This window comes from Neopelma chrysocephalum, unplaced genomic scaffold (genome assembly GCF_003984885.1).
Source record: "Neopelma chrysocephalum unplaced genomic scaffold, ASM398488v2 Primary Assembly neopelma1_97222, whole genome shotgun sequence".
Taxonomy (NCBI): domain Eukaryota; kingdom Metazoa; phylum Chordata; class Aves; order Passeriformes; family Pipridae; genus Neopelma; species Neopelma chrysocephalum.
In genome coordinates, this window is record NW_020925863.1 from 1,748,693 (window position 1) to 1,766,334 (window position 17,642).

At 35.9% G+C, this 17,642-nt stretch overlaps 1 protein-coding gene across 2 annotated transcripts in view; it reads left to right on the top strand.

Moving 5' to 3' along the window:
• The window catches only part of VAV3 (vav guanine nucleotide exchange factor 3), a 157,767-nt gene extending 140,555 nt beyond the window's left edge, over positions 1–17,212 (top strand). The window contains exons 25-28 of one of the 2 annotated variants that reach the window (XM_027671909.1): positions 1,965–2,094; positions 7,317–7,400; positions 12,775–12,926; positions 14,664–17,212. In XM_027671909.1, the coding sequence (XP_027527710.1) occupies positions 1,965–2,094; positions 7,317–7,400; positions 12,775–12,926; positions 14,664–14,705 (408 nt within the window). In that variant the 3' untranslated portion in view covers positions 14,706–17,212. The remainder of the gene's footprint in view (positions 1–1,964; positions 2,095–7,316; positions 7,401–12,774; positions 12,927–14,663) is intronic. The other variant, XM_027671910.1, reaches the window with a different exon arrangement.
• Positions 17,213–17,642: the final 430 nt, after the last annotated feature.

Here is a 17,642-nt window from a genome sequence, read left to right on the forward strand (position 1 = left end):
TGTAAGCTTGCCGCTGTGGTTTTGCAATGAATGTTTTAGAGGCCAGTTGTTTGTCAACTGTTTTCATGCGAGAGTGGTGTTAAAAACTAAACTTTTAAAGGTAACTAAATCTTTGTGACCCAAAGTAATTTTTTTTTCCCAGTTTTGGAAGCATTTCAGTTATTTTGCCAACAAATAAATTCTGTCTAGTTGGAATCCTTACTATCTTACCAAACAGCATAATTCTTACAGGCTTATGCTATGCAAAAAGATAACAAAAGTTTTATACTAGTTAGCTTTCCATTTATACAGAAGTCCTACTTTGAATCCTGCTTGCTTACAAATCACCCTCACTTTATACTTTGAATGCCAGGATACTTAGTGATGATACGTGACATAAAATTTCGTTGCTGACATTGTAGCTTGTATGATGTGCTGATATCAAACAGCAAAGCCTTTCTGCTTTGCTTTCTCTGACCTTTCTACTTCCTTGCAGTGCCTGGCAGGTGTGTGATTATGAACTGTTAAAAGCAGGCATAGATTTTGCTTAGCTTTGGACTCTGCCTTAGGAGCAGTTTCAGAATGTGCAACAGCTCACAGTGTTAAAGAGTGAAGTGCTCCAGAGTTCAGAAAATAATCTTCAGACCGTTATCAAGAATTTAGGGCCTATGCATTAGATCTGAGGCAAAATAATTTGAGTAATTTTGTTTGACTGGAATTAAGGTATCACTGATGTAGGCTAAGTGGGCTAAGAATTGTGGTAGGGTTTTGTGGTGGTTTTTTATTTGCTTGTCTGTTTGTTTTTTGTTTGGTTCTGTTTGTTGTTGGGTTTTTCTTTTTTTTTTTTTTCCCCTTTAATTGAAGGAAATGATTAAGCACAGTACGATTTCCTTATTTTGACCTAAGCCTGACTTGGTCAACTTTGAATTTGAAAATCTAAATATAAGTAAGTGGAAGGGAGTGAAGGGTTTACTTGTGCTTGCATTTCTAAGAGTGAAATTCCACATTTGAAGTATTATTAATCAATTGAAGTATATCTGCTTTGAATTGTCTGCTCTGTTTTAATCTTATTCTAGGCTCTGTGTACAAACTGTATGATACTGACATTACTATCGCTAATTCAGATGGAAGAGACAATGTCAGGGGTTGAAGATTGCAAAGGAATAACATGAGCCATGAGCTGTCAGTATTTTGACGGATGTTGCCTTTTTTTAGAGTAGAAACTCAAGTAACTTGTCTGCTTGGCTACATAAACTGTTTGAGCTAGTGTTATATATTTATATACAGAAATTTGTGCATATATATATGTAAAATATTTCTGTGTGTAACTATGAATGTTTATATATATGCACACATAAACACAGATCAAATTCTTGGATTGGGTACAAGGAGAATGTGAAATGCTAGATTTTTCAGACAGTGTGCACTGTCTGACACCCACTCACTCTGCCCCACCCTGAAAGTTTTACATGATCTATGGATCTGCACATTAAGTTGCTGTTGATTTATACACTTACGTCCAAACCACATGCTTTATTTCAGATCTGTGTACTTACAAATACATTTGTAGGTAAAGGTCTCTTATCAATACAAAAGCAATTTGAGAAAACAAAGGCATTTAACACATCCTTAGAAAGCACCTGACCTTACCTTCTGCCTGACTTCAAAAAAGCAAATACCTTCTCAGCCTGACTTAAAGGAGCAGTAAATGTTGACTCTGATAAAAAGGTTTTACTTAACTGATTTTAGTGAGGCTTTTTTTGTTTGTTTGTTTTGTTTTGTTTTTGGGATTTGTTATAAGTGGCAATGTAAAAGCTGTCACTTTTTAGGGTACTTTATTTTAAAAAAAAATCCCATGTACTGTTGGATGTTGTATTATGAAATAAGGTTACTTGTATAATAAAACTGTCATTGACTGTACACCAGAATGTTGAAAAGTATGTGATTTCAATTTACAATGACATAGTGTTTTTCCCTTCTGAAAGGAACTCGTAGAATACTATAAGCACCACTCTCTCAAAGAAGGCTTTCGAAGTTTGGATACTACTCTTCAATTTCCATACAAAGAGTCTGAAAACTCAGTGGGACAAAGGAGTAACAGAACAGGTGGCAATGGTGAGGATTATAGATTTTTGTGTATTACTTTCTGTCATATATATATGTGTATGTATATCCATTAGAAAGACAAGGTACTTTGAACATCTTCATCTTCTGTTTTTGACATATAACCAATTACTATGGTAATGCTTTTAGCTAGGATTTTTTGAAGCTAAGCAGATTTGGATCTGCCAGGAGATTTATAAACACGTCTAGCAAGTTTGTCTTGCTGCCAAACTTAAAATCTTCCTGATATTCAAAAATCTATTAGGCATGCTGGTGAGAGATTAAACTGCATCTTGCCTAATTTCTTCAGACATTTGCATACATGCAGCCACAAGTGTTAATATCTGTGACAATTTCTAATCCTTAAAAAGGGATTTAAATAAATCAGTCTTGTAACATAGCCCTATGAGAGAGCATCTCAGTAATACCAAATAATTGTATAAAAAATATAATATTTATTATATCATAATTATTTTATGCTTTTTTTTAACATTAAATATTTATTACATTCTCATTACTAAGCTTCTGAAAGTTAATGAACTATTGTGCAATGTAAATAGCAGTTAAAAAGTTTAGAAGTTTAGAAATAAAGTGAGAAGGTTTACAATGCATGTGGTGTCCTTTATTTAACTTATTACAATTTAAGTGGAAGTTAGCATGATTTTTAGGACATGTACAGGTTCAATGTCAATGATAAAAAGGACCACATGCCTGGCCTTTGGAAAGTGTATAATGTTTCTGTCGAAGAGCAAATATTAGATTTGCTGTTCTGCAGACAATGGCTGCATCTTTGTACTGCAGGAAATAACAAGAGGAAAATAAAAGTTAATGGGGATTTTAACAATATGAAGACTGCTGTGAAAGCCCGTAAAGTCCAGTCTAGCCTTTGTGAGGATGGTGATGGCTTTGGTACTCTCATTTACTGTGTTTGTGAGCTTTTGTTTACTTGCTTGCTTCTGTTCCTTAGAATTTCTATAACTTTGGAGACTTTCTTCCTCTCCTAAATAAAGATTAGATAAAGATTGAAGATCATTTAGGACAGATGATGGTGAAAAACCAGTGTGTCTCTTTGCATTTAATTTACTTTCTCTCTCTGTCTTCCAATTAATCTTCCTTCCATTTCTGTTCTTATTCACTGCTTCCCAGGACTCGTGTCAGTTTTCTCCTTTCTATGCTGAACATCTCCGTTCTTGGTGAATTTTTCTGTCCTGTCCTTTCTTCTCCCTTTAGCTTGTGATCTCCCTGTGCTTCTCTCTTCCTTTTGTTATCTCTTGTGCTTTCCCCATCCCTTGCCTCCTCCACAAGCTTGAGGCTTTAATTGTTGAGAGGACATGTCCTGCTTAATTTACTTTGCATCTGTTTGAGTTATTCTTGACTGTGAGCAGAATCAGATTGTTTCCTTTTCTTTCTTAGGCCAGTTAGGACCTATACTGTCCACCAATTTACTAGTGTGTGAGAGCACTAGCTTCATCACTTCATGCTTTCCAGGATACAAGATTTATGGTGCATCCTCAGTAACCTCAGTCATCATACAAGAGGAAACATCTTCTTTTACAAGATCTTTTAGGCAGTATGTGGAAAAGCAAGAGAAATGAGTGTCATGGGCTCTCATTTTAGTCAAAGGGAGGAGGAAGTTCATGTCTGCTACAGTAACTATCAGCCCTTTAGTGCTATGAACTATGCTGCTGGAAACTGGCAGCTTTTGTTTTAGGCCAAACTGATATAAAAACCCTCTGGATTCTCAAACTCCTCATGTAAAATCTAGTAGATTTCCATAATTCTAACTAGCTAACCTACCTAGACACTTCCATTTAATGACTTTCATAGGTTTCCTTTAAAGTATTAGCATGTTCTGGTGAGTGTGGTGGTTTATTTACTGTTTTTGTTATGTTTGTTTAACCAAAATGTCCATCTGTGCATAACGCTGCTCAGTTTTAAAGTTGTCCTGTTTGGTTTTACCGAGTTATGTTAGAAAAACCTCTGTCTAGGCTGTGTGAACCCTGCTATGCTGAATTGGAAAGAAATTGGGAAACTTGAGGCTGCCAGTTTGGTTTAGTAGAGGAAGCAAAGACGTCATGGGGCAGCATTGGACGTAGAGTTGACTTCACAGCCCTCAGTGAGGATGGCCACACAGCTGATTTTTTTGACCTCTTCCCACATAATCTGAGTGCAAGAAGAACATTTGTTGAAAGGAAGCCAGACAAAGTAGCTGAAGAGAGAGAAGGCACTGTCCTTTTTTTTTTTTTCTCCAATTGTGCAGCTACTCAGCATGAGGCTGAAGCTAGTGAATGTAATGAGCTTTGGCATTTTGAAGCTGATTTTAAGAAGGATTTAGGTTTCAACTTAGCATTTTGCACTATACTATTCACATGACTGTATCTGGATTTTTTCCATCTGTGGAAAAGACATCAGCTTCTTATTCAAAACAACTGATCTTTAGGGTATGTAGCTGACAGAATAAGTGGGAAAAGTATTTCTAAAAAACATGAGTTGAACCACTGTAGGCTTTGACAGAGTTGTATCATTTTCTGCTGCCAAAGTCTTTGCGCTGCTGTGAAATTGAATGGCAATACATAATTGACTTTACTTCCCAGTTAAATATGAGAATGGAGTATGTTATTTTTTTTTTTTTTGCATTTGTCATGTTTTCATTTACCCATTGGGGGAAAGAAAAACAATTGGCATTTCATTTTACTTGTAATTTCTAATATGAATCATAAGCTATCTTGTAACTTCTTAATTTTTCAGGGAATTTGATTCCCCCTTCAGCATCTACTAGATTTTTAGAATAAAAATCTGTATTTTAGGGAGATAGTTAATTTGACTTCCCAGTTTTTTGGCTTCCCACTTGAATTAAAACTTTGCTTTTCAGTCTTATGGTTTTGCAGAAGTCACCCGTGCTGTTCTGGTATTCATTGTGCACTTTTAATGTGGTTGTAAAAGTTGTCAGACATTTACTTTTCTCAATATAGAATTTCAAGTTAATTGGGAAGATTTTTGGGAAACAGTCCATTTTTTCTTCTTAATTTTTCAGTCATAGGTTTTTCTAGACACAGTATGATCAAATTTTGTTTTGCTACACAGAAGAATACTAATTCTTACATTAAATTAGAGAGATGATCGACCATTTAATGAAATAAAGGCAAAAATGGAAGAAAGGTGGACATTATTCTATGGAGTAGTTCTTGGCACTTTATTCTCATCTGCTGATGCAGAGCACAATCATATTGAAAAATCTGAGTCTTTATGAAATTTAGATTTTGAAGTAAACTAAATCATGAAGCCAAGTGCTATTTGAGTGACTGTTTTTCATTGTCTATTGACTAGGAATAGGCGCATTAACTAGTTAAGTCATTCTACTGCTTAAACCATTAACTGTGTAAAACTATCTGTTAATAAAATAAAATAAAACAAGTGTCATCCCAACCCTTAAGGAATCTAAAGAATTCAGCCTTTCTGCTTAAAAGCCAACACCAACTCCCTTATCAGCGAAGTTGAAAAATAGATCAGTTATCTGTAGAAATCTAGTAGGATTTCCTTGCCCACATAGATTTACTTGTCCAGAATTTCATGCATAAAACCAAACCTCCAGCTATATCAGAGAGAAAAATTAGGATGAGGTGTGGTCAGATAGGGACCAGGCACCCCCTAAATACTATCTAACCTGTCTTTATTCCTGCATGCTGTTGGTGCACACTATCATTGTGCTTCTGTGGAAATAAAGGCAGTTATTTGCCTCTAAGAATGGGCACTACTTGGGTCAAGTGGCCCTTTTGGTTTGTGTAATGTATTTCCACACAGAGCTGTCACCTGGAGTTACTAGCTCCAGTATAAAGAAGTTCCTCAGGTAACCTCAAGCATTCCCAGAATAATCCATTTAGTATTAGAGGTGGAGAAAGGATCATCACTACGGAGGATCAGAAGGGAGTTCCCATGTCTCTCTTGTACTACTGTGAGATACTAACCTAAGCTGCTGTTGGTTTGTGGTGTAGGATTCTTTTTTTTTTAAACAAATGACCCATAGTCAATGAATGTTAAAATATGGTATCAGTCCTGTTTATTTCATGTATGCTTGTAGTTTCATTGTCACAAACGTATCTATTGCAGTCCAGGTAAGATGCAAAAAACTGTATCGTTACCTCCACCATGGATTCTTGCATAAAACAGCTCCAGTCGTCCTTCCTGCAAATGGCCATTTTGAAGCAAAATTATCTTGTTTCATGTGTAGTTACAAGAACAAATTCAAAGCAGCTGCTGTATGTGATGAATGTAACCCTGCTACATTTTTAAGGAAAACTCTTGTTCAGTAATTATAGATATTATTAGTTATAATTTAGGGGCTACATTATTATTTGTCTAGTTGAGATGGATGTCCCTTTCCAAATCACAGCTGGGAGCAAAGATCACAACTTTATTAGACATGCATACTATATATCTTCAAAAGAGGCACAAAGTGTGAGAACAGGTCAATAAACTGTAATCTCACTTGAAGCAATTCTGGTTCACTTCCTCTAATTTTTGTATTTAAAAATACATTGACCTTAATTCTGTTGACAATAGAGCAAATGCACCTCTAAGCTTTCACCTGAGGAAGCTGCTGTCAGGGCTAGGATGATGTGCTGGTTCTGTCTAGGCCAAACTTAAACTTATTTTGCGCTCAAGGGGTTTTTCTCGAGTTCTGGAAAACTGAAAATATGAGCAATACTGGGCCTCAGAGGATGTAATTTAGCTGTGGAATTCCTGTTGATGCTAATGATTATCAGGACAAAACACGTACTTTTTCACGTGCCATAATATGGAACTCTATCTAGTTCAACTGGTACTTAAATATTTAATTAAGGGCATGTAACGAGTTTTCCTGGGCTCAAGAGGAATTCTTATGTATGCATGAGTTCTTGCTTTTTTGATGTTAAGAAGTGGAGCACACAAAGAATTAAAATTTTGTTAAATCTGAAGATATTTGTAAGAGTCTGCAGTTACAATTTGCTTCTCTGAAACCCTAAATGGGTGTCTTCTTTCTGCTTAATTCTTTGAAAAATGCAAATGTTAAAAATTAAATCATAGATCCAAATTTTCTGGTTATTACAGTCAATTTCCTTGCAGACATCCTTAGTAGGGAACCTTAGTTTCCTTATTATCAATGAATTATATAGTTAAAAAACTATTATTTAAATCTTATGCCAATATTTCAATGTTCTTTTGCTTTTCTCTTTTTCTCTTTTTTTTCCTCTAAGCCCCTTCTTTGTTCTGTGGGTTTTCTTTTGTAACTCCTCCAGACTACAGCTTTGTTCCCCCTTCCTCCACTCCTTTCTGGTCAGGTACTGCTTTATTGCTTTTATATTTCTTCTAAATTTGGTTCTGTTGTTTCTGTGTGGAGCAAATGAGGGAAGGGACGAATCTAATACTTCATTTCTTCTCCAACTCCAAAACCGGAGTTATTACATGTTATTCTCGGAGCGTAACAAAAATCAAACTCTTAAATTTTTGAATTATTATTGCTTATTACAATAAGCAGTTTGAATAGGTGTTTCAAAGCTCAATAGTTGTAACAGGTTCTATCAATGACCACTTGATTGTTAATTTGCTATGTAGTTGACATCTATGAGCTGTGTATTTTTAATGTATTTGTTCAAATACACAAATGTGAAAATTTCACTAGGTAAATAATATATTCGTCCCATCCCTGCAGCAAACCATACTGCAGTAGCATCGTAGAATACAGTAGGTTTTTTTGTAGAGAATGCTTTCTTTAAATTCTGCATTAACGTTGTTAATTAATTTTGCCCATCTGTTTTCTAAATATTGTTTTCTTTATTCTCATTTAACCATCTCTGGCTTTAATTGATGCAGTCATTTTAAACTAAGAGACTGCATAAAAATGCTAAAAGTTGTAGCAGTGGTAGCCTCAATTGGTGCATCAGTGCTGCTGTGACTTGCTCTGATCTCTAAGATTAGCCTTCAAAGGGTGAACTGCATGACTGGACAATATAAAGAATTTCACTAGCAGGAAGGTGAATGCCTTTGAGGAGCATATGGAAGGAGCTACTAATGTGGAGAATGCAGCATTTACTCACATTACACTGGCCTACCTTTGTGTACAGGGGGTAGAGACATTCCTTAGGGTGTACAAATTGGGATTGGGGCTGGTTTTTGTACTAGGGAAAGGGAGGCGTCCAGAATGCACAAATGCAGATTAGCTATCAAGGTCTGAGTAGGCAGTATCTTTTACACCTGCCCCACAGAGGTCATCCAAATTGCTTAGTGTTTCCAGATGGATTCTTAGGGCTTTCCATAGTTTCTTGAGGGGAAAAAGGATGGAGATGGCAGCTCAGTAGTAGAATGGCTAGTGTGCTTACTTGTTCTGAGGGCATCTCTGGTGACTGTCTCTTGATTCACACCAGGGATTTCAGTCTCCATGTCTTACACTGCTCTTTGATGCTTTTCCCCTTGGTTGTTCCCTGTTTTGGAGTCAGTTTCTTCCATTTTTGTCTCCTTACATATAGATTTTTCTGGGGCAGATACTTTTACTTCCTTTCAGTAATCACAACACTGACTGAGAATCCAAGCTATAAGGCATTCTTCCAGTTGACAATTATTTTTATAAAGGGAGACATCTGTAGAAAAGGTTAGTAGAAAGCCATTTTGATGTAACCTGTTATCCTGTACTCATGACACTCAGCTGGCCTGTCTGAAGCACTCACCTGATTTGAAACAGAGAACACAAAGGAGTTAAGTTTTAGCCCTTCGTTAAAGGTAAATACTGCGAGTTTCTGCTCTTTTGGGTGAGGATAGGAGATGACATCTTGCATTCAACTGCCTAGTACTTACTGAAACTGGTATCTGGTCCATGAAAACAAAATGCTGAAATGGCCTACAGTGATAGAACAGCAGTCAAGGCTCAGGGTTACTTTAAGCCTATCATATATTCACATATATTCCCATATGTGGTTTCCACAAATTAAAATTACATTCATTTTATTCATATGAAAAACTGCTCTATTGGAAAATTCTGTAGTAACTATAAGTAAAGATTCAATGTCTTACATTTTGCAATATGCTAGGTAAAGTATTTCATTCTGTAAGCACAAAATATTAAAGGAAAATATTGATCTGTAGTTCTTAATCAAGCTTGTCTGCCTGTTTGAGTAGGATTTCATATTCTGACTGATAAGCTACATTGCTTCATACGTTCTTAGTTAAACCATCTTTTTAAAAATAGCCAAATAATGTGCTTACATTAAAAAGAACAAATACTTATTTAATGATATTACAAGTATTTTTTTTTTCAAAAGTACCTTCAGGACTGCCTCAGTTCAGCTGATGTGGAAGTTGGTAGCAGAGAGGAAGGGTTAAGCTGACTGCTGAGCACTACTGGAGGTGCTGCCTGTACCTGTATAATAGAACTGAGGTTTGGTCAAACAGTGCAAGTAAATGTCCTGCTTCAAGGAGCATGGAAACTAATACACAAGAGCAACCCTTAGGGCACGTGGCTCCAGATTTATGAGGAGAGAGAAACAACTGCTCACAGCTTTAATAATAGAACCTTGACCTTTGTGGTATTTAAGCATGTGAGCTAGACCAGCCTGCTGTGATCACATGGAGCCTCTTTTGTTTGCACCCTAAATCCTTCATCAGCGGCTCAAACAAGTATTAAAATTCATTTGCAGCACATCTGTCTCACTGTTAATGTCCAGCATGCTTTGTAAATCAAAGCTGACTATGGTTCCCTGTCATCATCTTCTTCTGTTTGCAGGAGGAGAGGCTAGATTAAGTAAAAGTGAATTTTTCTCATTTACATGTACTTTTTATTAACTTCATTTGGATTTCTCATTTTATTTCCAGTTAATTCTCTGAGTATCTCCCTCCTAATACACAAAGTTTGTTTATTATTGCTTTCTCAATAGTTTCTTTTCTAATTTATCACTTTCTCTTTTTCCCCTTCTTTAGTTTCTCATTCACATTCATTCTCCTGTTGAGCCCTTTGTTTCCATCATCTCTGCTGTTAATCCCATTCTCTCTCTCCTCATTCTCCCTGTAGATATCCTCTTTCTGTCCTTCACTCAGTGTTTCTTCTCTCCCCCATCTGTACAGATGTCCTTTCCATGTGCTGTCTTTCCCCAAGTTTTATTTATCCTGGGACAGCGCTAATTGGGAATTCAGGGCTGATAGTCTCTACTCAAGTTGGTTTTGTGACTGTGTCACCAGAGAAATATGGTTAATGCTTTTTCCAAAATTAGCACTGTCATTTTCCTGTATTCCATCACTCATCTGGCTTCCTTTTATATATTTCCTATCATGGGCATCACTTTTATTTGAAAATATGGATGTTGGATTCTAAATTAATCTAAATTCTGCTACTTTCTGCCTCAAGACTTTTGAAGATATATGGTTTTGATTTCTCTTGCTTCTTTCTCCTTTTCCTCTCTGGCTTTACAACTTGAAAAAGAGTTAAAAGTCCTCCTTTCGCCCAGATGTGCCCCTCCTTCTTTCTCTATCCTAATTGTGCTTGGTATTTTCCATCTTTGTTATTCTTCTATGCATTGCTTCCCTCCTTAGTTCTTTTCTTCTCTGTTTTCCCAAATTTGTTCATCTTTGCTTCATGTAATCTTCTTCCTTGCCCCTTTATCTCCTTTCTAGAATTTGAAATTATACCCTGCTCCCCAGAATTACTTCTTTCATCCTGCAGTGGTTCTCCAAATCTGCCAGTGGTATTGCTGCGCACCTGTGAATGGTTACTTACCTTACGATCAATAACTGCTCCATTTTTTTAATTTCTCCAAAACAATTGCTGCCCATGATGTGCTCTTTCCCTGTAAAATTGATTACTGCAATGCTGATAAGGTATAGGACATTACATTTACATCAGAATCTAAACAAGTAGTGTCTACATCTGACTTGCTTAGAGGGGAAAAAAGTATGTCTGAACTTCAATGTACTTAATGTATCACCTAGATTTTTACAACATCAATACAGGCAATAAATTCAGAGCCTGATTCTGTTTTATATGGCATCCTTTACATAAGGTGAAAGGTGCTGATAAGCATGCTCTACATAAGCAGTCAGGAATGTTGGACTACGCTTTAGTGACATGATACAAAAAAGGGGATAATCTGTTGTCAAAACAGTTTTTTAGGCATTCAATTTTTATGATATATCTAGTAATATTTTAAACATAGTATTTGTTGTTATTTTAAAATAAGTTGCTTGTATTGTCTCTGTAAGCTAACAATATTTGAACATATAATGATTTTCAGGTATTTAATACAATTATGTAAAAGCCTATGTATTTATGACCTGGTGGGGCCAGAAGAAATCTTAAGCACAAGCAGAGCTGAAACTGTCAAGTTTCAACATTTACCATGTTTTGTGTTCCTGATTTAAATTAAAGGCAATTAGCTATGAATTTTTAGAATTACATAGTTGGGGGCATTGCTAAAACTAGAATCTTAATGGTATTTCCTAATGAAGATTGGGCATTTCTAAGAAATTGGAAAGGGTGCTGAGAAAACAGATGATTCTATGTATGTTATATCAAGTCATCCATGATGATCATGTGAATTCTTCTGAAATCTTTTCAGTAGGAAGCTTTCTTGTGCTGATGAACTCCCATCTACAGTGACTTACAAAGGAAAACAGTGGCATTAATGAAAAAAAAAATCTAAGAAAATGTTTTGTCCAAATGATCCAAATACAAAATGCAGTAGAGAAGTAGATGTTCCTTCTAAACTGCTCAAGTCAAAGTCAATCTGTTAGGTGCCGTGCCCACTGTCCTCTCATTGCCCTCACCCTGGAAATGTTGAGGATTTCTTTTGCAAGTTTGGGCATTCTACATCAGGATTGAAAACATAATTTCTGGTAAAACTATTTGGAAGAAGGAGTTGGTTTTTGAAATGAGGCTTTTGAACCTTTGCTTTTTAAAAATATTTAACAGCCCTTTATTGCTTAAAATGTCAGGGCTTTACATTGGCAAAATTCTTCTATATATTGATGTCTTAAAATTTTAAAGTATTCATTTCACTGAATCTTAATTTTATAGAAAAAATTCATTGGTGATTCACGGAATAAACTACTGAAAAGAGTAGATTTGCATCAGTCAATATTCATGCACATTGTGACAAATGATCCGTGGAAATTTCCTGTGGAAAGTCTGTACTTTTTTGCTCATGCTAATGTTAGCTTCCAATTTGAAGTGCATTAATATTTAACTTGGGAGTTGTTTTTGAAAGAACAGCACCTTATTCTGTTTGTTTTGCTTCATTAGAGGTCTAAAGTTAAATCAACTGTAAATGCTAATAATGCTTTTGGAAAGAAACTAGTGACCTGTAAAATATGTTGATGTATGTAACTGGCAGCAAGTTTTATTATGAAGCACAAGAATACAATAAGTGCAAATGTATTTAGCAGTTTCAGGGTGGGGGATATTTTATTTAGTTTATTTATCTAGTTTGATTTTATTCTAAGAATAAAGAGGACTATTAAAAAAAATTAAGTCACAAAATCCCTTCAACTTGTACAGCATCCATCTGTGTTTAAATCTTCTTGGTTTTTGTAGTGCGGATGTTTGCATAAAATGAATGCCAGTGTATATTGCTGTGAAATCATTGTTTTATATTTTACATTATTTTTATTTACATTAGTTTGGTAGCCTTCAATTAACAAACTGTAATAATGTCACTGTCTGCTTCCTTTCAGTGCTAAGCCCGAAGGTGATAGGCATTGCCATAGCCAGGTATGACTTCTGTGCACGAGACATGAGAGAACTGTCCTTATTGAAAGGGGATGTTGTAAAAATTTATACAAAGATGAGTGCGAATGGCTGGTGGAGAGGTGAAGTAAATGGAAGGGTAAGACTATTTTTTTTTTATTTTCCTGTGTCTCATTTCTGCCTTTACTGACAGTGATTTTGTAAAACAAATAAGACATGTTTCTACACGATAAACCTTCTTTATATATTTAAATTCACAAGATGCAGCATGTTCTCATCTTTGTTTCATAGGAGCCAGACAGAACTCTTGCCAGGTAGCTTTCCCAGCATCTAAATTAATTGGTTATTTAATGTGACCTACCAGGCTGAACATTTGGGCAAGATTATAGGGTTGGAAAATAACCAGGATTAATAGTACCGCTACAGTTGACCTTTCTTGAACTGTTTTGCACACGTATTTGGGGTCAAAAGCTCGGGTTCCTGGTGCTGTGGAACTCTAGCACTTTAACACAGAACAATTTCCCACAGCTTTCTGCCAGACCACAATGCAATGGACTCGATGACCTTTTTTATAGAAGTCCGCTACTTTGATCTCTAAAGATGTGACTTACATGAAGTGGCATATTTAGCAGAGATTTTTACAAAGTCATTTTACACTGCACTGAGACCTGCATGGAAGTGAAGTTTTAGTTTTGACCTATAGAAGGTTTATTGTTTCAATCTTAGTTTATTGCTTTTTAATGCAGATTAGTCAGAAGTATTTGAGGCTGCTGTTTCCATGTGTAAGGAGCTGAGATGCAGGGTCAACAAATGTGAGGTGGAAGAAAGCTGATTGTTCAGAAGCTGGAAATGATAGTTGCAAGTCCAGTTGAACTGGATGTCCACATTTACTACTTTATGCAATTTGGAGAACTTTTTATTTTAAGGTACATGAGCTTGGCTATGATCTTAAAATAAAGTGGACAATTAGACAAGAAGAAATAAGGAAGCAGAAGAAATAGTGATAATCTTATATGCATTTTACATGTGGAAGAAGGTGAACAACTCATTCTAGTGCAGCTGCCCACATTCTGAAGGATGCCCTGTTACATGCTAGCATTCTTTCTGATAGCGTTCATAGCCTGGACTTGGGATCATAAACTCACCTCTGGAGATATTTTGGCAAGGTAGACTAGAAGAAAATGTATGCGGTTATTCCTTCTAGTCATGCTCTAGGTTTGGTTTTCAGTGCTTTCATGAGTGTTAAATTGACTCTAGGTATAAAGAAGTCTAAGTGAAAAAACCTAAAGCGAATAGATAAAATAATAATAAGAAATACATGAAATTGCTTCACTGTATGTCTTATATAATCCTTATTTGACACATCATTAATTTCAGAATGGAGGTAGCATTATAATTTATGAAGTGTAACACATTGAACTCTGCTGTCCGGTTCTGTCATACGTAAAACTTGTTTTGGTAGCAGTAGAATTTAACTCCATGTAAAGCAATCAAATCAGCCACTTTTTTCTCTGTAAGAGGATGCCCTGGACCTGACTGAAGCCCATTAGATGTTTAACTCTGCATTGAAAAAATAGCAGCTTCCTGACTGTAGTAAAACTACTACTGCTCTTGCCATTTTTCTGAATGCAAAAGTATTTTAGGGTTTTTTCTGTGAAAAAGTGGGGTAGAGGGTGTTGGTCTCCAAATTGTTGTGTCTGCAGGTTATATTTTCATTAAGGGTACTTACCCTATCTGTGTCAGGTCAGTCAAGTTTATCTTTGTTACCTTGTTAATATATTGACTGAACAGATCCATCCTTGTTTTGCCTAGTTCGGCCATTTTACAAAAACCTTTGTGCATCTCATGGATTTTGTTCTGCTTTTCCCCTTTTTAGGTGGGCTGGTTTCCATCAACTTATGTTGAAGAGGACGAATGAATTGAAAACTTTCCTCTGCTGACCAGCAGTTTCAGAGATTGCAAAAATTTAATATCATCAATGTGTTATTGGTCTTGATAAGTATTTAAACAGCAGCATCTTTATCTGTCTGAACCTGCCAGTCTTAATGTTGGGATTTATATGGAAGTTTGGGCTGACAGATTATTACCTTACCCAGAGCTGTGCAAGAAACAACCTGCCAGTTTGCTGTCACTGGGCATCAGTACCAAGTCCAACCCTCACCTTCCCAAAAGATCTCTGGAAAACCAAGTTTCTTTGTTCCTTTTCATTTCATCTCATACTACACCATGAATACTAGCAATGGCTGAATATTTAATGCCTCTCTTCTATTAACATCTGTGATGGTACAAAGAGATGAAGGCTTATTATTCCTTATCATTGCATGCAGAAAACAGATTTCAGTCATTCTGGTGGGCATAAAGTACAGTCAGTAGACTTGTCTTGAAACATCAAACTACTTTGCTTATCAGCTTACAAACCATTTTACACTCACAAAAGCATACTGAAGGAAGTATGTAGTAAACATGAGTAGCATTTATGCATATATAATTAATTAACTACTACTTGGAGGTCCTGCCTAAGTCTTCTGACAATCTGTTTAAAGACATTCTATAAAGGTGTAATGATGCAGTATTGCTTTAAAAACCATCCTCAAAGTGGAATTGTGGGATCCTTTCTTTGTCATCTTAAACCTTTTTGTGAGGTTTTTTACTTTAGGCAGCTGACCATAAAAGTGCAAGTGAGGGTAGTCACGACAAGATGAGTTTTAAGATTTTTAGCATTAACATTTAATAAATATTGTAGACCTATTCTAAAGGAGAATGGACTCGTGCAAGATGATGTCACTTCTCAAGAACTAAACTGTTTATCTTAACTTCTTGATTGATTCACATGACCTTTGTATACTTCCAACTCAAAACTGTCTTTTCCTAGTTAGGCAGAGAGTTTCTGTCTCCTTTTGTGAATGCAAATGGAGCTTGCAGACTTCTTTCTGCCATTTCCTGCCTGGTTCCCTGGGGTGTTAATGGCAGTTCAATGAGTGAGTGGTCTTGTTGCAGTGGTCTGAACATCGCCAAGTTAAAATGTGTCTAGGTTAGCTAGCTTGAAAGATCAGTCCTTGTAAAGTGGTGTCCACCTCTTGGTGAGGTAGTCTTTTAATGTAATTATGGAGGGGCAGAAGTGTTTTAGTTATAAGCTAAAATAAATTTGGGTGATGTCTTCAGATGTGCAGTTTTGAATATTTAGATGTAGTCAAGTATGGATTGAAAACGTGAAAGAAAATCAAGCTCTTAAATGCATTTTATTTCTAGGATAATGTTGACCAATCAAGAGAGTTAATTTATCCTGTCCCACATCCTCTCTTTTGCTTTTCCCTGTCCTCTTTTCACATAGGCATCTTGCAACTAGTGTGCACAGACACTGCACAACTTAATGCTGCAGTTTTTTCCTAATCTACAAGCAACATAATATCCACTATTTGTCCACAGAGCAGAATCTGCTACTACATATTTCAGTGTCTTTTTGGCTGCCCCCAGTATTCTTTGCTTCTTTCTGGCCTCCTAGCCATCAAGAAGAATCAAGCACAACACAGAGGATTCACAATAATCCCCTTCATCTCTGCAACTGTCTTACTCATCTGCTACACCCAGCATACACTGCTGTGTGACAAGGTGAAACAGAGGATCTTCTAGTTAGAAATCCTCTACTTGTGAGATTCAGCCTTGCAGATGAAATTTTGCCGATGCTCTAACTTTTCAAGGATTTACCTCAAATTTATGTAAACTGTGATTATGTTGAGTACATTACTTGATGGAACAATTGAGAGCATTTGTAAATATGTAGATTATGCATAAAAATTTTGTAAATTTTGTGTACAGCAGTATAGACTAGAGTATACAGTCTTTGATCATGTTTTGCCATGCAATTTGATTGTCTGTTGTGAGCTTGATCCTATGTTCCTTAAGCAGACAAGTTGATTCTTTCACAGTTTTGCCTGCTTAAGGGGTAGAGGAATAGGCTCTAGGTCTGTGAAGTGTTGAGTGCTTTGCTGTCATATAGTTTTAAGAAGAGGCAGTTAGATTCAGTATGAGTTGAAAAATATATCAGTCATTTTCAACAGCTTGGGTTTAGAATAATTTTGAATAGTCTCTCCATCCTAAAATTGCTGTAAAGCTTTTAAGTGATTCCTGAGTCCAGTAGTCACCCTTTGAGAAGAATGAAAGCCATAGGTGAACTTTACTTTTGTGGTGTTAATCTACATATCATAGTCTGTGTTTAATGCCCTGTATTGATTGAGTTAATGCTGCATCTTAAACTATATTTTGAGTACCAAAGACTTCCTAAATATTCTGGAGTGTCTCTTTCATGTGCTGCTTTTGCCTGTATGGAGGTTTTGTTGTCATGCATTAATGGAGTTACAGTACTTTAATTTGTACTATTTTGTAAATATGTTAAATATAATAAACAGATTAATTTTTTTTGTTTAATGGTATGTGTCAAAATGTGTAGTTGGCTAATATGAAGGTTATGCTTTGTTTGTCTCACCACCTTCGCATTGTGAGAAGTTGATAATGTTCTGGTTTTGTTTCCCAGATTTATATAATCCTTATTTAGCTGTAAAACTAAACTCCTAATGTAAACAGGATGGTAGAGCTTTCTTTGAGAGCTTTTTACTGTCAGGATAATTTGCCTTGTGCCCCTGTGCCACATCCAGGAAGGTGGTGTTTTGTTTTATTTTGTTTGTTTGTTTTGCTTTCTAGGTTTTAAAAATTTTATTAATTTTTTTTTAGCTATAGAGTACACTGTGGTATCAGTCATATACTATGGATTTTTGTCAAAGATACTTGTGGGTTTTTTTAACTGAAAAGAAGTGGTTCATAAGACGTTTTATGTATCATTTTTCAGAGCAATGTCTTT